Raw genomic sequence first — 22,339 nt, forward strand, 5'->3', positions numbered from 1 at the left:
AAGTTTCCAAAGGAAGAAAATATAAGGAGAAAGAGCTGAATTTTAAAATGCATTAATTGAAAGGCTTATAAAGCCATATCTATTGCTTTAGGACTTTAGTGAACCACAGTAAAAGCCATAATTTTTAAGTGGAAACAAAAAACAGCTGGAAATCTATGTGGTCTCTTGGCTATTTCTTCAAGGGCTCAGCAACAGTTTATTCAGTCACAATAGATAAAAAAGAACTGCAGATGTTTCTATTAGAGACATATCAAGAAAGAAATCACTGCCAATCAGGAGAAAGATCAGTGCTGAAACATACGTCAAAAAGAGCCCAAAACTTTGGTACACTTCTATGAATTCTATGAATTGAATCCAGCATTAAAGCAAACATAGAAAGAACAGTACTGTATATCACCAGTCAAACACACAGTGGAAGTATGTACTAGTGGAAGAAAGAAAAGGAAGAAAAGGAAGAAACACAAAGTCCTTAAGTCAAGGCCATGAATTAAAACTATCAAGAACGTAGTGACAAGAACTAAAATCTACATTTCATACCTGAAGATCTAGTCTGATTGAACCCAGAAAGAATAAATTCTGTTTTTCATTACTGTGCATAAATCACATGATATATAAATCTTTTGATTTAGAGGGGAAATGGAGCAACATCTGTACCAACACCAGCACCATCATGGTGATAAGACAATTGTTTTCCAGAGCCTGGATGGAGGATCAGCATTAGACATAGTTATAGTTCTATACATCATTTACATTACTGCTGACTTGCATGTTATAAATAGGCAGTGTCAGTAATTGGTGTATCATGCGTCCAATTGCCCGATTGCGTCATGCTTCCTCTCCACCAATGCCAATCCCCGCTCTGATTGAGGAGAACGAAGCTAACCCACGCCCCCTCCGACATGTGGGCAGCATGCCATATGCATCTTATCACCTACACTTTGACAAGTGCAGCAAAGCTCAGCACTGTGTATGGTGAGACACATCCTGACAGTACTCTTTTCTCATCTCTGTGCAGGCGCCATCAATCAGCCAGCAGAGGTTGTAATTGCATTAGTCATGAGAGAGTCCTTATCCGGCTTAATCCCACCCATATCTGAACAACAGGCCAATCGTTGTTCATGTGGTTGCTCAGCCCAGCCGGCAGGCAGAGCTGAGATTCTATACGATGTATTTGAGATCCCAGCTCTGGTCTTCCAGCATGTGTTTTTAGCGCTGCGCCACCTGAGCGGCCTCCTAGCTTGAATCTTGATTAAAATTAGTTATGGTTATAAAATTAGTTTTGATGGATTACAATATAGGGCAGTTGTAGCCTAGTGGTTAAGGTACTTGACAAGTAATCCAAAGGCCGCTGGTTCGAGCCCCACCACTGCCAGATTGCCAGTGTTAGGCCCTTGAGCAAGGCCCTTAACCCTTAATATACTGTCACAGTACTGTAGATCATTTTGGATTAAAAGCGTCTGCTAAATGCCGTAATGTAAGTTATGGAAATCTCTAAACAATTAGATTATGAAATTACCAATTCATTACAGGATAGGGATGGCCAAGTAACACTCATGTGGCTTTTGTTTTTTGCTAATTAACATTTTGTTTGAAAATGAAACAGTTTTAGAGCTCCATGTTCGCATATGCCTTATAATCAAAATCCTGCTAATACTGCAATATTTCACTGCAATAAAGTGTATTGACAAAAAAATTAAGAATATTTATAAGACCTGTGAATGACAAATAATAATATTATTAATAATAATAATAATAAAATCAAATAAAAGTAGCACCGCCACCCACTGCTTTCACACAGGCGCTCAGTGCCATCCACAGTGGCACAAATAGATTGATCTCATAGCAACATGGTCCCCATGGCAACATGAGATGCAGATGTCAGACCAGAGTGGTCCAGAAGGGATTAGATGCCTGTTGGGCAGGCTCTCTCGCTTTCTCTCAAGCCCTTACTGCCAAAATTGAAAATTTGATGCAATTTTACCTTAAGCAAAGATGTATATGGCTTTTACAAACCAACAAAATGTAAATGGTGTGTGTGTGTTTTTACTCTCTCTCTTTCTTACACACACACATACAAACACACACAATATTACATTACAAACACCTTTCTAATATTGTGTAGGTCCCTCTCATGTCATCAAAACGGCTCTGACCTGTCTAGCCATGTCTTTACCTTTAAAAGTATCCTGCAGTATCTGGCACCAAGACGTTGGCAGCAGATCTGTAAGTTGTAAGCTGCAAGTTAGGATCCATGGATCTGACTTGGTTGTTTAGAAAATCTAACAAATTCTTGATCAGATTGAACTCATCATCATATTCCTCAAACTATTCCTGAACGATTCTTAAAGTGTGAAAAGGTGCATTATCCTCTTGAAAGAGGCCTTTGCCATAAGGAAATACAACATGAAGAGGCATACTTTGGCCGGAAGCAATGCTCAGGTAGAATGAATCACAGGACCTGATTCTGAATGGTCTGCAGATATGCAGTCATTTGCAAAAAGCTGCTATGCACTGTGAGTTCTGACATCTTTCTATCATAGTCAGCAGTAACTCTTCTGTTCTCAGAACTGGCCACCACTGAGACTTGAGACTGAGACCCTGAGTGCCTGAGCACCTTTTGGGAGCTACCATAGATGACATGTCAGAAACACACTACACGACCTGATGTTTTGGAGATGCTCTGACGGAGTCTAGCTCTAGCCAGTACCAGTACAATTAAATTTTCCTAAGCGACTTCCAGTATTGTGACAGTATATTGTCTAAGCAATTGAGGGTTAAGGGCCTTGCTCAAGGGCCCAACAGTGACAACGTGGCAGTGGTGGGGCTTGAACCAGCGACCTTTTGGTTACTAGTCCAGTGCTTTTAACCACTAGGTTACAACTGCCTAGTACAATTTGGCACTTGTCAAAGTTGCTCAGATTCTTACACTTACCCATTTATTTTTTTCCTGCTGCCAACTTCAAAAGCGAATTATTTACCTGCTGCTTAATATATCACACCCCTTGACATTGTAATAAGATATTCAATTGTGGCATATTTATATAATTACATAGTTAGTATTACAATCTTACTTCATTTAATGGGCCTCACTGATTGATCACAGCATGTACATATATATTATTACTTTTGTTTAGACTAGACTGTCTGCTTTATCACATTGAATAGCAGTATAATGAAAACCTTGTAGACAGACACTGCATTGAAATGACCTTAAGAGTTTTTTTCCCTTATGTTAGCTTTTAAATGTGAAACCAGGGACTGAAACCCTAGGCTGATACTCATCTTGGCTTACTGTCGTAACGTAGGTAGGTTCTCTCTTTATAACCTCTGTTTATATATCATAACACATGCAGAAAGTGAACTGGTTGTTCTAAATCTTTTCTAGGTGTAAGTGACAAATGTGAATGAGTGGAGATTGATCTCATTTAATTTATTTAACAAAATTAATTATGCTATATTAATTACATACATAATAGCATAACTATATTTAATAAATGTTATGTTACTTCAGTGGTCATACTACTGTACATTCTTTAAGAAAGAGGGAAAGCCCAAAATGTCAACGGAAGCTCTAAATTAGTAAAGAACACGGCAGGAAACCTCCTTATTGTTCCTATTATGCTCTAATATGCAAATATAGGACATGCAACACAAGGTTTCAGTGGAAGGGTATGAGAATGGGTAAGGTTTTTCTGTTGTCACCCAACCCACAGCAGAAAGGCAACAGAAGAACGTCATTTTTTATTTTCCTAAACGTTTGTTTAATGCTCTGGACAGTTGATCACAACTCTGATCACACCCTTTATACACCAAAGCAGCTAATTACACCATAAATTCTGTAACTTGTTAGAAGCCTCAAGATGATGTCATGTGATTTCTGTTAGAAATCATTGTGGAGAATAGCGAGTGTTTACAGAAATATATAGTATTATCGAGTTAATATTATTGACTATTGTTTCTGTTAAACATACAAACCAAACTCCAAATAAACTGGCAATTTAAAATAATTTTTAAAAATGTAAATTAAGCCATAGAGCAATCATTTACAAGAGAAAGCACTTGATAATCTTCAGCTTTCCTTGGTCAAGGTGGGTGGTCTGCAGCTGAAGTTACAATTGGGAAAGTGGATATGACTAGATACATATGACTAGATACATATGACTAGATACATATGACTAGATACATTTTTTATGGTTAACTTTATTTAGTACTCCATGCAACACTTCTAATCATTTTAGAGAACATAGAGCATTGCTTATTGCTATTGTTGGTCTTTTGCAAACGTTTTACTGCCACCCGGAAGAAACCCACACAGACACAGAACATGCAAACTCCACACAGAAAGGACCCGGACCACCTCACCTGGGGATCAAATCCAGGACCTTCTTGCTGTGAGGCAACAGTGCTACACACTGAGCCACCGTGCCACCCAGTTTCTCACTTAGGCAACAGGTTGTCTGGGTGTCAACTGATTAACACCCAGATGTTACCCAGTTGTAGGAATTTCTTTATTCTTCCAACTTTTTTTTTGATTTGGGGATGTGTGTCATTAATTTATGCAGAAATTCCAGAATGATCATATTTTTTTTTATCATATTTTGATCATATTTTTCTTTGGACACTGCTCATAGCATTCAGTTTTTACATTTTACATTTTTACATTGATTGGGTTGATTGGTTACTTTGGTCACATTCCTATTTTAACCTCAACTAAGACACATTACTGCTTGAACAATTTACTAATACAGAACTCTTATATAACCCAATAATCTCAATAACAAAAGTCTAAAAACTAAAATTGGTGTGCAAAACAATTTATTTAATTGAACTTTTAACAAGCTGAATAAACATATTAACCTAACTGGTCAATTTCATAATGAAGTTTCCTTAATGTCATATCGCTTTTCTAGACATGGTTATACATCATATGTCATGTTATGTAAGTATAGGTGATTCTTTTGACACTGTGACGTGTAGCAAATATAAGAATGAGATTTGATCAAGAAAGGGATGCATTTGAGAAATAAAGCAATTTTTTGTTCACAATGCGAGAAGATAATATGAATTATTATGATAAAAGGTCATCAGACTGAAATAAAATGTCATTGCACCACACTTGTGTTAGTCTGTAAGCCTGGTTTCAGTGCTGCACAGGGTTTTGTTATTTTATTGTGTCACAGCTTTTTTCTGTTTACCTACACTTGTGGGCATCACGGTGGCTTGGTGGGTAGCACTGTCGCCTCACAGCAAGAAGGTCCTGGGTTTGATCCCCAGGTGGGGCGGTCTGGGTCCTTTCTGTGTGGAGTTTGCATGTTCTCCCCGTGTCTGCATGGGTTTACTCCGGGTGCTCCGGTTTCGTCCCACGGTCCAAAGACATGCAACTGAGGTAAATTGGAGATTCAAAATTGTCCATGCCTGTGTTCGAAATAACCCTGTGTGAACTGATTAACCTTGTGTAATGAGTAACTACTGTTTCCTGTCATGAATGTAATCAAAGTGTGTAAAACATGACGTTAAAATCCTAATAAACAAACTTACACTTGTATGTAAACATTTCGACACCCCTGGGCAAATTACATATTGTGTATATTTTGTAAGCCTTGGTCATAGCCCCTTCAGACATAGCCAATTATGTCTGTATGTAGACGTCCAACTGGCCGATAGCAACACTGGGGTTTAGAACACTGGAATCCAGCAGAAGTGGGCTAGCTGTGCCACCCGAGCGCCGTCCTTTTAAACTTGTTTTACTCAAATTAGTGTATTAAACCGGTGAGTAATTTAATTATGAATTAGTTAGTTATGACAGTTCCAGAGTGTAATTAATTCTCTAATGCTATAAACCTTGTGCTAACCTGCTTAGGTGGCTCAGTATTCTAATGCACTAGTCCACCACTGCTGAGATCTCGAGTTCTCCAGTTTGTACCCAGGCACTGTTGGCTGTGTCTGAGGGTCAGTAAGTTAAATGGGTTACTTATTACTACTGCAGGTGCAGCATTCAGTGGCTGGTCAAGGTGGCTGCAAGAGAGATGGTTCACTCACAGATAGTAGAGCAACCTCTACACTATAATGCTCTCTGTAAGACCCTGTTGCAGGCAGATGAAAATGAGCATTCAGTGACTGTGGCATGTTGGATAGGTTGTATGATAGTCTGTGGGCGTAAATTACCACTTTGTGCCAAATATTTTGCAAGAATTTTCAGTTTCTAAGCTTTTCATAGTGTAAAAATAGTTATTTTACCTTCTACCATACATAGTATTGTTAAAACATTTAGGAAATTCTGAGCACTCTTGGTCTTTGTAGTACAAGCCCGGAAACCACTGTCAGATGTACATGACAACAGCAAGGTGCATGTACTTGACTGGCCTGTCTGTGGTCCAGATCTGTCTACTATTAAAAATTTATGAATTATAAATCATAAAACAACAATCACAAGTTGTTGAACAGCTAAAGTCTTCTATCAAACAACAATGCAAACATTTCAGGTCAGTCACATTGCCCATGCTAATTCCTGTCCACTGTTGGAAGCATCTATTGTAGGACGATCCATGTTGCAACACACAGTAGCTGAAGGAACTGTCCTGGTATCATATTCCACAGAAGTCCTTCAGATGTCCTGTAGAGTCCATGTTTTGGTGAGTCAGATCTGTTTTCAGAGCATGATAGACAGGTGGTGCTAAAAACTAAACAGACTTGTTTCCTAATTCTTATGATTAACTGCAATACAAAAATTTTAGTCTGGATATACGGTATAAGCTAAACTCTTTAAACTCTTTGGTGATTTATTCATGAGTGGAACAATGACATTCCTCATTATTTTCAAACAGCTGACGGGATTAAAGTGTTTGGCAAGTATCAATGTTGGAACACAGTCACAAACTATTTATTTGCCCATAATAGTGGTGCAGTTATAATCACAAACTGTTGTTGTATAACCAGTAAAATAAGTGCAAGTATTTACTGTGAGCTGTAAGCAATTAGCCAGTGACCCAGATTCTAATTTTCGTAAATGTTACTTCCTGACATTTCACACATAAAACTGAAGTTGTGATGGTGCATCATGCAGCAAACCCTAGAGCAGGCATACAAGAATAAATAGTCGTTAGATAACTGCAGATTGGCTAAAATGTGCTAAACAAAATAAGTTACGCAAACAGGACAGATGATGATGTTGGTTTTAGATCTACATATGCATGCATCGATGTTTACGTATGTTTCCATTGTCCAAGCTGGAATTAGCTGTCTTTAAGGTGTTTCAGATTTCTCAGATTTGTCAGCTGTTAGGTAAGAAGCATTTGCAACATCTTATGCGAAGTTCACACTACACGATTTTTGCCCTGATTTTTGCTCGCCGACTGGTCGTCGCTAGATTTGCCGGCTTGGGAGCAACTCGGCGTTTGCTCGGCGATCGAAACTCGGCTCTCAATCGTTATGTGTGAACTGCTCAACAACTCGGCACTCTGCAACTGAAGGAATATTATCTAGCATGTCAAATATCTGGATCTGAGTTGCGCGACTGGCAATGAGTGCGGTGCAACGTTGCATTGCAAAAATATTTATTATGCTGTTCGCGTAGCCGTTTATTTATTTTTTCTCCTTGATTTTACGCTGCACATCAGCGCACAAACTTTGATCGCTCGCTACTTGTTGATGTGCATTTTTGGACGTGGTATCATTAAACCTTTCGTCACGTCTCGTGACAAAACGTAGTTTGGGAGACCAAAGAAGTGTAGATCGTGTAGTGTGAAGCCCCCTATTGCCGATCAGTCGTGTAGTGTGAAAGCCACACCGACTTGAAAGATTCCTGATTATAAAAGATCCAGTTGTACAGCGACCTGATGACTTGGAAAGTAGTGTAGTGGGAACTTGGCATTAGGTGATCAGTTGAGGGTAACATAAGGCATCTGTGTGCAATAGCCGGACAGCCACCAAAAAGGGAATGGTTTTGCAGGTGTTGGCCAAAGACAATTACTCTCTTCTTATCCTTTCTGACTGGTTTTGTCCAGATTCTAGTTTTGCATTTGCTACTGGTAGCTCACTGGGTGCGTTTTAGTGTGTTTCTTGTCATTATCCTGCTGGAAGACCCATGATCTGTCACTGAGGCGAGCTGAACTGTTTTTCTGAGCTTTTAGTTCCACTTCAGAATGCATTGATACTATATGACCGTGCACAAAGATACAGAGATAAGGCAATGAGTGCTGGTAGCAGGAGATTAACCCCAAAACATTACTGAGCTTCTTTCATGTTTTCCCGTAGGCATGTGGTTCTTTTTTGAAAATATTTGTCTTTCAACATTGTTCGTGTGAATACCAAAAAGCTCAAATATGTGTAGCATGTTCAAAGCACACTTTCTCAAATAGACTGTAGTTTGTCAACATGTATTTTTGTATTATGTCACTTGTGTACTTAATGCAGTGGGGTCCATAATTTAATAAACTACAAGGATACTAATACCAGTAGGATAACAAAATAACATTATTAGTTATCATTTAATGTATCAGCTAACTTTTATTCATTCACTGATTCATTACAAAGCCCAAAGCAGAATGCATTCTCACTCCTTCATTCATGCTTATCATAATTTGGCATATAGAAGCACTGGTAATAGATGCTAAGTGATGTTAACTGTAATACTTTTTACTGTATTTGATTGTGTGCAAAACTAAAACACAATGTTTTGTGTGCTTGAAAATAACATTCAATATTAATATACTGATTAAAGATAAATAAAAGGTTGCCAAAGCACAAATGGTTTAAAAAAATGAATGAAATAGTGATAATAAGCAACTGTGAGATTCATTACCAACATCACACCTGCAACTCCACTGCTTGAAAAGTGCAGATTTTATGACTGTGATGCTCGTGCATTGGTGTATTATATTAGGAAAACAGATGATTGTTTTTAATGAAACTACGAATGTTAGTTAATTTGTTAATTGATCATTTAAAAGTTTTCTGACTGATCACCTGGTTAATAAGATGGAATATGAGTAGTATCTTTGTACTTTGTAAGTTTCCACACTTTTTTAAGAATTTCAAAAACAAATTACATAAATTTTCTACATTGTCACCTTCTAATTCATTTTTCCCAGTGTCGTGCCGACTTTTTAATGCCATCAGCAAAATTTTTTTTGGTTGAGCGTGTAGCCACTGATGCACCGCTGCTTTCACAGCATCATCACATGAAAATCTTCTTCCTCTTAAAGCTTTTTTTGAGCACCCAAAAAGGTGAAACTCAGATGGCACTAAATCCGGACTATAAGCTCCTTCTCAGTCTTTCAGACAAGACCAATTACTACTCCCCCTTCCCACACCGTTTCAATTGAAAATATAAAGGTGCGGAAACTTTTTGAAGATCGCCGTATGTCTTATGACAGTCTTACTTAGCATGGTAATACTTCTATCCACAGGGCAGGAGGGGGTCAGTGAATGGTTTTTAAGACAATCCTCTAGCTTCCACTGTCACCACATATACTATTTTAGACACTGGTTAAAGGAATAGCTTTTTAGGAATTATGTTTCATTTCTCCAGTGCAGAGCCATAGACTCAGAGAATCGATGCAAATACACAGTGATGCTGTTCTGACACTGTATTAAATATCATTAAAAAAACTCATGAAAACAACTGTCTTCTTCAAAATACTTAGTGTGGGCAATGATACTTTGATGTGATATTTTATTAATGCACATAAAATGTAAAGTCAGTTCATCATAGTCAAGTAAAATCAATAAACAATAATGGCAGCAGACCAGAACAGTTTGACTCCTAACGGTACAGAGCAAACAAGGTGTTGCTGTTCAGTGACATTTTTACTAATACAAAGACAACATTCAGAAGCTCTAAGGGCTATGGGAGTTGCTCTATTAGCTTTGAGACCTCATCAGATACACAAGATGATACACTAAATACAAAGAGGAACAGTCAGTGTGTATGTTCAGTAACTCCTCTGCTGTGTCTTTGAGCTATCTCATGCAAAGGTTCATGGGGTGCATGAGAGGAAACTGGACTTGGAAGGAGCTTTAACGCTGTATACTGCAGCATCTTCACAGCAAGCGTCAGGGTTGATCACGCTGCTCCCTCAGAGAAGCTAAAGGGAATACACACTGATAATACTGCACACAGATTAAAGGGCTACTCACCCGAATGCAGAATACATTAAATCAAGCAGCACAGACGGCTGCCACGTGGGGCCCAATCACATTGCCTGCTGCTTGATTCACACACAGAAAGACTCTTTGTATGTGTGTGTGTGCACATGCCTTTTTTCAAAGGATTGCTTAGGCCTAATAAAGCATCCCCTAAAATCAGATTGTTTATAGTTTAATGGTCATAATCTTATGTTTGTATTTTAACCATATTTAAATTGAAAAAATAAGAATATGCTCTATCTACCATGTGTATAGATTTAATTATTATGTGTAGGACTTAACGTTTATTATAATATAGCAATTAAAAAAGTTTCTTTTTAACATCTGTGCTTCCATCACATCTATCCTAACTGCGGAGTTCTATAAAATCGTCTTGCATAAAAAGTATCGATAAATGAACATCAATAAGTTCTAACCAGTTTCCAAACAAACAACATATCTGAGTCCAGTCTGTTTAAGCTACAATAATTCATTCTTTTATTGCTGGTTATATAAATCTCCTAAATAAAATTACAAAATCTACAGAGTGACGCAAGTTTGGTATCTGATCTCCTCAGGCAAAAAAAAAAAAGCCCTGACAGGAAAAGTCATGTGAGTGAAGCAGCCAGGCATTGTGAGCCCCTGCTCTTTTCCAAAATTGAGGACTGAGAAAAACAAAACAAAACACAGCCTTACTGTAGCGAATCTGTAAGCCTGTGGATTTAAAATTAAGCTGCAAAAAATGCAATGCTGTTTTCTCTAAACATGTTTGTAGTTGGCCAGTTTATGTTCAGTTCAGTTTTATAAAGAAAATCAGCTTCTGAATGACATACATTTTTTAATCTTTCTTAACCACTTCATTAAGTTAATCTTGATCAAGACCATGGTGGATCCAGAGCCTATCCAGAAACACTTGGCACAATGCAGGGATATTTCTATATAACAATGGTTCACAAATGTTTTACGGACAGGATACTCTGGTTTGTTTGTTCTTGGTGGGTAGCACTGTTCAGTTCCCAGGTGAAGTGGTCCGGGTCCTTTCTGTTGGAATTTGCATGTTCTACATGGATTTTCCAAGGACTGTTGTTTTCTCCCACACTCCAAAGACATGTATAATATGTGAATTAAAGATACGAAAGTGTTTGACATTGAACTTCAAATTGATGAATCATGTGTAACCTGTAACTACCTGTCTTGTCATAAACGGAACCAAAGTTAAAATCCCAACAAACAATAAGAGGGGTGTGGCCAAACAGTCTAGCCACTGGGAGATGCATCGGTCTCTGCGCTCCCAGTGCCAGTCCCAAGCCTGGATAAAAAATAAGGATGGTTGCATTAGGAAGGGCATAATACGTAACCGAGTTTCAGGTTGCATTTTTAATGCAGGAGAAGACTGTTTTAAGTGACAAACTTGGTTATCCAAACTTATTCCATGTGATTATGTTAAGCACAGTAAGATGACTGTTTCTCATACAGTGCCACTCGAAGCTCACATACAGTGTATCACAAAAGTGAGTACACCCCTCACATTTCTGCAAATATTTTTTTATATCTTTTAATGGGACAACACTATAGACATGAAACTTGGATATAACTTAGAGTAGTCAGTGTACAACTTGTATAGCAGTGTAGATTTACTGTCTTCTGAAAATAACTCAACACACAGCCATTAATGTCTAAATGGCTGGCAACATAAGTAAGTACACCCCAGTTTTCGAAGGGAGGGGATCATGCTCTGTTTCAGAATGTCACAGTACATGTTGGAATTCATGTTTCCCTCAATGAACTGCAGCTCCCCAGTGCCAGCAACACTCATGCAGCCCAAGACCCAGATGCTACCACCACCATGCTTGATTGTAGGCAAGATACAGTTGTCTTGGTACTTCTCACCAGGGCGCCGCCACACATGCTGGACACCATCTGAGCCAAACAAGTTTATCTTGGTCTCGTCAGACGACAGGGCATTCCAGTAATCCATGTTCTTGGACTGCTTGTCTTTAGCAAACTGTTTGCTGGCTTTCTTGTGCGTCAGCTTCCTTCTGGGATGACGACCATGCAGTTGATGCAGACTCAGTTGATGCAGTGTGCGGCGTATGGTCTGAGCACTGACAGGCTGACCTCCCACGTCTTCAACCTCTGCAGCAATGCTGGCAGCACTCATGTGTCTATTTTTTAAAGCCAACCTCTGGATATGACGCCGAACACGTGGACTCAACTTCTTTGGTCGACCCTGGCGAAGCCTGTTCCGAGTGGAACCTGTCCTGGAAAACCGCTGTATGACCTTGGCCACCATGCTGTAGCTCAGTTTCAGGGTGTTAGCAATCTTCTTATAGCCCAGGCCATCTTTGTGGAGAGCAACAATTCTATTTCTCACATCCTCAGAGAGTTCTTTGCCATGAGGTGCCATGTTGAAGATCCAGTGGCCAGTATGAGAGAATTGTACCCAAAACACCAAATTTAACAGCCCTGCTCCCCATTTACACCTGGGACCTTGACACATGACACCAGGGAGGGACAACGACACATTTGGGCACAATTTGGACATGTTCACTGTGGGGTGTACTCATTTATGTTGCCAGCCATTTAGACATTAATGGCTGTGTGTTGAGTTATTTTCAGAAGACAGTAAATCTACACTGCTATACAAGCTGTACACTGACTACTCTAAGTTATATCCAAGTTTCATGTCTATAGTGTTGTCCCATGAAAAGATATAATGAAATATTTGCAGAAATGTGAGGGGTGTACTCACTTTTGTGATACACTGTACATTCAACAGTGGTTTCTGGTCTTGCCCTACACAGACTGAGATTTATCTGGATTCCTTGAACCTTTTCACAATATTATGAATGGTAGATGGTGGAAAAATGTTGAGAAATGTTCTTTTTAAAGTGATTGACCATTTGCATTTACATTTACATTTTCGGCATTTGGCAGACGCTCTTCTTATCCAGAGCGACTTACAGAAGTGCTTCCATAGTTAACATTTCATTACTCTAGTTTAAGTAGACAACAGTCCAATAACACAAATCTGCTAAAACCTGTTAGAACCAAAGTGTTTTTTTTATTTTTTTAATAATTTTTTTAATTTTTTTTATTAAGGATTGGAAAAGTGTGTTAGTAAGTAAGTACAAGTCAGCTTAAGTGCTTAGTATAAAGGTGGGTTTTTAATCATTTTTTAAAGATACCAAGAGACTCAGATGTTCGGACAGACAGAGGAAGTTCGTTCCACCATTTGGGTGCCAGTACAGAGAAGAGCCTTGATGCTTGTCTTCCTCTAGTCCTGGGTGGAGGATCAAGTCGAGCAAGACTAGTGGCTTGGAGGTTGCCTGGTACAGAGCGGGGTTTGATTAGACCACGAAGGTAGCTTGGGGCTGTTCCATTTTTGGCTTTGTAGGCGAGCATCAGAGTTTTAAACTGGATGCGTGCAGCTACAGGAAGCCAGTGAAGAGAACGCAGCAGTGGCGTGATGTGGCAGTGTTTAGGTTGGTTAAAAACCAGAAACCTAAAAATCATTTACTCATAAAGTTAGACATAAATGTTGAGCCATGACCCATATTTGCTTGTAATGACTGAGCGTTTGGTGGATCCCTTTATACCAATCATTATACCCACACCTGTTCTCACTATACCTATAACACTGCAACCTAAATATTCTGCATTTTTCCCCTCATTTCATTTCACTCCTCCTGTCCCAACTTTGAGTTTGTTGCAGGTAACAAATTCACCTTTTTTTTTTATATTTACAAAATACAATCAAGCCGGTCTGCCAAAACATTAAAACTCACTTTAATCCCTTAAGTAAATCTTTGTTGATTTTCGTATTTACAAAATGTCCCAACTTTTCCTGAAATTGGTTAGTAAATTCCACAATAATGCAAAACACAATAATAAACCAGCTTAAATATTTGTTTTAAACATTTATTTAAAAAATATTTCTTTAATAAAATATATACAACTTTTAAAAGAATGGTTTGGCAATTAGCATAAAGGCCATTTTTCTGTTTCTCGTGTACTCCAGTGTTAAAACACATCAGTATCAGTTTTCTGGATCAATTCCTTTTAAAAACTGAACTTCATTACAACACCGTAGTACAATAAAACAGCCTAACGGCCACACACCCACGCACACGTAACCAGTCACACACACACACACACACACACACACACACACACACACACTTACTCAAAGGAGACAATACAAAAATAAAAAGTCACCTAAAGAGAAAAGAGCTGCAGTGTGTAACTTTTAGCTATTCAAGAATGTGAATAGTCTTGTAAGCTACTCCTGAGGAAAACATGTAACATTAGGTATCCAGTGCAAATAATATAAAGGGTGCAAGCAGCAAGTCAATACACAGTCATGTAAAAGTTTTGCTCACACAAAAGCTTTGCCTTAAACTTACTGAACTCATGGGAATAAAACATTAACACAATTGTTGCCACAATAACAGATAGCCACAGTAATGCCTACGTAATATATCTGATTTATGTCAAAATGACACACCTGGTTAAATGAAATTAAAATAAGTTCAAGGTTTTTGTTTTTCAACTATAGGTCTGATGTCTAAATCCTGACAGCTATTGACTATGAGGTAATAAAGTTTCTTAGGCTTGTGCTTGTATCACAGCACACATCACATTTTTACAAGAACATAAAAGTTACATAATGCAGCATCATTAATAAAATACAAAATAAAAATAGGTTTGTCTGGGTTTAAATAAAATATCAAGATTATTGAAAAAAATGAGGCAAAGGGAAAACAAGAGCAATCATTCGGTTGAGCACAAACACACACTCTATAAAAAGGTAGGCCTATTAGAAATGTTTTTTTTTTCATTGTGGTGTCAAAGACACACACCACAACTTTACATCTTCAGTTAGAGTTGTACACTAAAAACAGTTGCTTTGACAGTTATTTATTCATCAATACACACTAAAAGCAACTTTTCTCATAAAAATAACAAAAAATAGTTTCTTTCTGTGGCAACATTAAAACATTAAAATGCTTATTGTGGAAACATATCGTGTACAGTATCACTCCCGGTTTATAGCAGCTTCCAGGACATTAGTTTATCATGGCACAGTGGCTGGCATGTAATTTTAGACATGAACCACGACCGTTCTGGATTCTTCTAGTTCTTGGCGGTACTGTTTGAGCCAGTTCCTCAGTTCGAAAATGCGGTACCCATCAGGTCCGCGTCCTCCCTGATACACCACTTTTTGGTCCTTGACTACGTACAGGCGCTCGAAGTAGGCACCGTATGCCGCGTTGGACGAGTTGTCCATAGTGTCCGCGACCACGACGCTGCCAGGCACGTTGGCGTTCATGAGCCGTGCGGCTCGTATCCGGTCCTTAATGCAGCGGTGGCGCGGGATCTGGTAGGGCGCGTCCGTGCTCACCCAGCCATCGGACGGATGCGCCTCTTCAATGTAAACCAGCAGCGAGTCAGCAATGTCCGCGTACTGCTCGGCAACGCGCCGAAAGGCCGCCAGACGCGTCATGAACGGCGGTCACGAGCAGCTGCCGAAGTTAAGGATGAGCGGTCTGGCACCGCGGGCGTAGTCCAGAATGCGGGCGCGCTTGCCCGCTCCGAGTGGCACCACCTCGCTGTTGGGCGCCGACAGCCCCAGGTGTGCAGTCTTGCACAAGTCCAGCTTCTGACCGTACCACACAGCGCGCAGCGACTCCAGCGTGAACATGCGATTCGAGTCGGACACGGTAACCGGCGGGTCGTCGGGGTTCGAACTGTCGCCCTCGCGCATCTTCATCAGCACCCTGCTGCGGATGCAGAGGAAGTCGAGCAGCCAGAGAATCAAAACGGTGAGTAGAAAGCGCGGCAGCAGCATCACGCACACCAGTGCGTTTTTCAGCGCTTTTGCCATGTATTGCGCGTCCGGCATCTTCCGAGCCGGCGCGCACACTGAACCATCTTCTCTCTCCATCTGCGTCTCTGTCTCTTGCGCCAGTAGAGCGACTTTGCGCTTTTTATAGGACTTGAAAAGATTTCAACGGGGGGGAAACAACACGCCTCCACATCCGTGCCGCCTCCTCACATGGAGGGGATTACCTCCCGGCAACTCGGGGATGAGAGAGGTTTCAGAACCTTTATTGACATCAATCATGCTCATTGTTTATCACACCCGAACATCATTAAAACATATTTTTCTGACAGTTCCACTACATCAGCATCTGTTCTCTTGCGAAATGAATGAATGAGTCCAGCGAGCAGTGGAGATGCTCTGACGCTCTTCCTGTAATCTTTGATCTGAGCACATCGGAGCGCAGCTCAGTTCAGTGCGCCAAACTGCTGACAAATCAAGCGCAACTCTGCTAAGACTGATCCGATTCCCGAAAAGGCGTTTAGCAACGAAATGACTCAATCATTAGTCAACAAAACCAATTTGAGTAAGACTTCTCTCATTCAGGTTTTCTTTCTATCTTCTTGGTGTTACGGACAGTGAAGTGGAGATTGCACGCCAGACGGCGCTCGCACTTCCAAATTAGTCCTGAGAGGAAAAGACAAGGGAAAGTCAGGGTTTTACTGGATCAAATAAAACAATGTGTTAATTAGTACTGTCTAAATAAATAAAAATAACAAATACATAAATGAATAATAGGGTTGCATGGTGGCTCGGTGGGTAGCACTCACAGCAAGAAGGTCCTGTCTGGGGTGTTTCCTAACTTTTGCCCAGTGAATCAGACCCACTGCAACCCTAAATAGATAAACTGGTGGTAAACCAGATATTAAATTAATGAATGGGCCTGGCTTCGAGGCTTGCTTCCAAATTAAGTGGTTTTCTCCCACCTCCAAATTATGTAAAAGGTACATGATGCTTTAAACTGCCCCTAAATGTGAGTCAATGTAAATGAGTTAAAAAAAATTCAAACGTATTTTTAAGAGAAAAGTAAAACAACAGTATTCTAAATACTGCCTTCTAAATAAACACAAAAAATGTCTTCTTTATTTTCTCCTCTTTTATTTTGAATATGTTTTTATTATACTTAAAACATGTTGCTGCCTAACACTGATTATTCATGAACAGATCACACATGCTTTGCAGGAAGGTCAGTAGCAATTCACATAGTCATAAAGTGTATCATAACCTGTCAGTCATGAAGTACCACAACCTATGTTGTGTGATTTATAAAGAAAATATTTGGCTGTCATACTGTTGAATGCAAAAGTTTGTATACTCTTACAAAGAAACAAAAATGAACAAAATTGGTGTTATTACAATGTATGAAAGACTGTTTGCCACTTCTTAAGGTTTTTTTTAAAGTAAATATTTTCTTTAGATCTTCAAGCTTAATTTTACAAAGCAAAGACAACTCAAGTTTTATTTGATTTTATTTTAAAAAGGTAATTTCATCTACTGGACAAAGGTTATCAAACACAAACTGTTTCTGTGTAAATTAATTGCTCCCCTTGACCTTAATAACTGCTTGTGCCACCTTTAACAGCAACAACTGCAACCAAATGCTGGAGATCAGTCTTCAACATAACCATGGAGAAATTTGTAGCTGCTCTTTTTTTTTTTTTAGTTAATTTATTTAGTTAATTTATTTATTGATTATGATTTAAACATAATGTTTTACACTTTGGTTACATTCATGACAGAAACGGTAGTTACTCATTACACAAGATTCATCAGTTTACAAGTTTAATGTCAAACCGTCATGGACAATTTTGTATCTCCAATTCACCTCACTTGCGTTTCTTTGGACTGTAGAAGAAAACCGGAGCTTCTGGAGGAAACCCATGAAGACACGGAGAGAACATGCAAACTCCACACAGAAAGGACCCGGACCACCCCACCTGATGATCGAACCCAGGATCTTCTTGCTGTGAGGTGAGAAGAGTTTTAGACACATTGGAAAGCTTAAACATTAAATATCCTAACCTCAGTAAGGTCTGACAAGTCTAAAATCTCATTTTTTATTCTTTTGTGCTGTTTAGGATTGCTGATCTTTTCTGAGACAAGCATGCCCTGCAGGTTCCTTAGACTTTTGTCTGGGTTTTTGTGTTCTTTCCTGAATAAGTTGTCAATGTGCTTTGGGGAGAATTTTGGTAGGCCAGCCACTTTGATTACTGATTACTGCAAGAGCAAATATACATATCATATCGATTTAACAGGAAAATAAAACTCTAATGTATTTGGTTCACACTGACCCCTGAAAAAAATACTAATGTATGACTTAGAAACAGGCCAGGAATTTTGTGCCCTATAAAATATATATTTTCTCTCTCCTATCTTAGTTTTATTTTTTTTTTCCATTTTTGTGGCAACCAGATTTTTCCTCACTCGTAGCTCACGGCTGACAAATACACGGCTGGCAAACCTTTTTATGTTAATACGGTTAGGGGGTGGTTGTAAATACAGAGGCTGGATATTTGCTTTTTGCCAATCAAGGAAAAAAATACAAAGTTCGTTTAAGATAATAAATAATGATAGTTGATTTATTTAATATTGGAAAAAAAATATGTTCTAAAAATTTGTTAGTGCCCATGTCACAGACCCTTAAAATCATTGTAACTTTCCCTGTTTAAAAGTATACAAAGATATGCACCGATCAGCCATAACATTAAAACCACCTCCTTGTTTCTACACTCACTGTCCATTTTATCAGCTCCACTTACCATATAGCAGCACTTTGTAGTTCTACAATTACTGACTGTAGTCCATCTGTTTCTCTACATACCTTTTTAGCCTGCTTTCACCCTGTTCTTCAATGATCAGGACCCCAGAGGACCACCACAGAGTAGGTATTATTTGGGTGGTGGATCATTCTCAGCACTGTAGTGACACTGACATGGTGGTGGTGTGTTAGTGTGTGTTGTGCTGGTATGAGTGGATCAGACACAGCAGCGCTGCTGGAGTTTTTAAATACCATGTCCACTCACTGTCCACTCTATTAGACACTCCTACCTAGTTGGTCCACCTTGTAGATGTAAAGTCAGAGACGATCGCTCATCTATTGCTGCTGTTTGAGTTGGTCATCTTCTAGACCTTCATCAGTGGTCACAGGACGCTGCCCACAGGGCGCTGTTGGCTGGTTATTATTGGTTGGTGGACTATTCTCAGTCCAGCAGTGACCGTGAGGTGTTTAAAAACTCCATCAATACTGCTGTGTCTGATCCACTCATACCAGCACAACACACACTAACACACCACCACCATGTCAGTATCACTGCAGTGCTGAGAATGATCCACCACCCAAATAATACCTGCTCTGTAGTGGTCCTGTGGGGGTCCTGACCATTGAAGAATAGAATGAAAGGGGGCTAACAAAGCATGCAGAGAAACAGATGGACTACAGTCAGTAATTGTAGAACTACAAAGTGCTTCTATAGGGTAAGTGAAGCCGATAAAATGGACAATGTGTGTAGAAACAAGGAGGTGGTTTTAATGTTATGGCTGATCGGTGTATACTTCTTATGTAAAGCTGATGCTCATTCTCATTTTTTGATAAATGTTCAAAACTGACCAGGTATGTTTAAATAGAGCGTATTCATGTATTATTTCACTTATTCTTTCATTCATTGTTGTGACAGATATCAACCAGGATTTAGATGACTTAAAAGATAGAATAAGCTTTTAGAGTCTATCTTATTTCATCACAATCCAACCCTAAAAAACCCCTGCTAAATGAAAGCATACATTGAAATGAACTCTTCTGACATTTACGCACTGACAGAAAAGCTTCTCTGCCTACGCAAAGGTCATGTGAGTATGTGCGTTTTTGTTCTCTGTTTGTTCATTAAGATGGCACTTTCAAGCTAAAACATTTTGATTAGAATATCACTCTTGTGTTACATCTGTGCACTTATAAAACATTTATTTTTAATATATAGACATTTTGACATATTGAGATTTGTACAAGTACACATTAATATTACTGTTACTGACAGCACTTTCTATTCAAACAAAGCAACTTCTAAGAAGTTATTTATTTGATCCTATCCATCATCTCCGCAGAGGAACTTTTCAAGCTAAAATATACTGTTGACTCCTAAACTTGTTAGTTTTACAAACTCTGATGAGCTTGGCACAGACTTACAGGTCACACAAGGACAGCTGGAAATAAAAAAAACAACAACAACAGCCACAGCCTCCAGTAGATTTGAGAGGGCTGCCCAAATTCAGGTTCTGCAACATCTAGCACTGAGCAGTAGTGTCCACAGTCTGCTCAGACCACACATTCTCACTTAAACATACTTATCCTCAGCACCTTTAGCTTCATTTGTTCTGCCATCTGTGCTTTCAGACTTTTTAAGGTCCAAAACTACAGCTCTCACCTTCAGTTTTACTAAGCTTGTTGTTACTAAGCAACATTCATCTATATCATTTAACACTGTAGAAGAGATAAATAGATAAATGTAGGTAAGTAGGTCAGACAAATCAGACAGAATCAAAGAGGTGGACTGAAATGTGTTGTGTCTTTGTGAAGCACTGGTCATCAAAGCCTTCTGTTCAACTCCTAATAAAATGTATACATTTGCATTTAGAAGATACTTTTATCCAAAGCACATACATTTTTATTTATTCATTATCTGTTGTACCACCGCTTTATAATATTCAGTGTCACAGTGGGTCTGATTTACTGGGAAAAAGGTAGGAAACACCCCAGATAGGCCACCTGGAAGATCTGAAACATTTAAATGTGACAAATTAACAAAAAATGAAAGAAAGAAAGAAAGAAAGAAAGAAAGAAAGAAAGAAAGAAAGAAAGAAAGAAAGAAAGAAAAAGAAAGACAGACAGACAGACAGACAGACAGAAAGAAAGAAAGACAGACTGACAGACAGCCAGCCAGACAGACAGACAGACAGACAGACAGACAGACAGACAGAAAGAAAGAAAGAAAGAAAGAAAGAAAGAAAGAAAGAAAGAAAGAAAGAAAGAAAGAAAGAAAGAAAGAAAGAAAGAAAGAAATGAATTGAGTAGGGGCAAATACATTTTCACAGCACAGTAGTTTTTAATTTATTTGTCTGTGCAGGTTTATGTTACTCTTATCTTCAGTAGTGCAGAAGGCCTGCATATTAATGATATGATTTCATTTGCAAAATCCCCTTTGATCAATAAATACCAAAGAGAATAAGACCTTTCCAGTGTCTATAGCTGTCCAGGGTGGATAAAATCAAACAATACCCACAGTAGAGCTGAATGGGATGGAACCACAGGCTTATTGCCAGTTAATGCAGAGGGAGTGATCAAAGCAGCACATTTTAATGATGAGGAATGCTATAATGTAACCAGATATGGACAATAAAATGTTTCAGGTAGTAAGATTAATTAACATTCAAAGTTCACTTCACACTTTAAAAAAATATATAAAATGGCAAAAACAGACAAACAAAAAAAAACTTAAAATAAGTGTCTCTAGATTCACAACAAATGTAAACAATATTTGCTCTATAAAATGTGAATTATACTTTTGGAGCCACACCAGTGACCAGTATTACTGAAGTTCCTGAGTACCTACACATGCATTCTCAGCCCTTTTCCTTAAACTGCTTTTACATGACTGGCTGCGTCATCTGAGGTAATCATGGGCGAGCCAGTTAAAGAAAAAATAGATATGATAGAGCATACATTAGACAATAGAATATAGCTACAGTGTATCACAAAAGTGAGTACACCCCTCACATTTCTGCAAATATTTCATTATATCTTTTCATGGGACAACACTATAGAAATAAAACTTGGATATAACTTAGAGTAGTCCGTTTACAACTTGTATAGCAGTGTAGATTTACTGTCTTCTGAAAATAACTCAACACACAGCCATTAATGTCTAAATGGCTGGCAACATAAGTGAGTACACCCCACAGTGAACATGTCCAAATTGTGCCCAAAGTGTCAATATTTTGTGTGACCACCATTATTATCCAGCACTGCCTTAACCCTCCTGGGCATGGAATTCACCAGAGCTGCACAGGTTGCTACTGGAATCCTCTTCCACTCCTCCATGATGACATCACGGAGCTGGTGGATGTTAGACACCTTGAACTCCTCCACCTTCCACTTGAGGATGCGCCACAGGTGCTCAATTGGGTTTAGTCCATCACCTTTACCTTCAGCTTCCTCAGCAAGGCAGTTGTCATCTTGGAGGTTGTGTTTGGGGTCGTTATCCTGTTGGAAAACTGCCATGAGTTTTCGAAGGGAGGGTATCATGCTCTGTTTCAGAATGTCACAGTACATGTTGGAAT

The 22,339-nt window shown here is 39.0% G+C and overlaps 1 protein-coding gene across 1 annotated transcript; it reads right to left on the reverse strand.

The window, feature by feature from the left end:
* Positions 1 to 14,032: 14,032 nt before the first annotated feature.
* dio3b (iodothyronine deiodinase 3b) lies at positions 14,033 to 16,076 on the reverse strand. Its single transcript, XM_063001393.1, has one exon. It carries the CDS (start codon positions 16,070 to 16,072, stop codon positions 15,230 to 15,232), a length of 843 nt encoding a protein of 280 aa, XP_062857463.1. The 5' UTR covers positions 16,073 to 16,076; the 3' UTR covers positions 14,033 to 15,229.
* Between the last annotated feature and the right edge of the window lie 6,263 nt (positions 16,077 to 22,339).

The sequence above is a fragment of the Trichomycterus rosablanca genome, chromosome 9, assembly GCF_030014385.1.
Source record: "Trichomycterus rosablanca isolate fTriRos1 chromosome 9, fTriRos1.hap1, whole genome shotgun sequence".
Taxonomy (NCBI): Eukaryota; Metazoa; Chordata; class Actinopteri; order Siluriformes; family Trichomycteridae; genus Trichomycterus; species Trichomycterus rosablanca.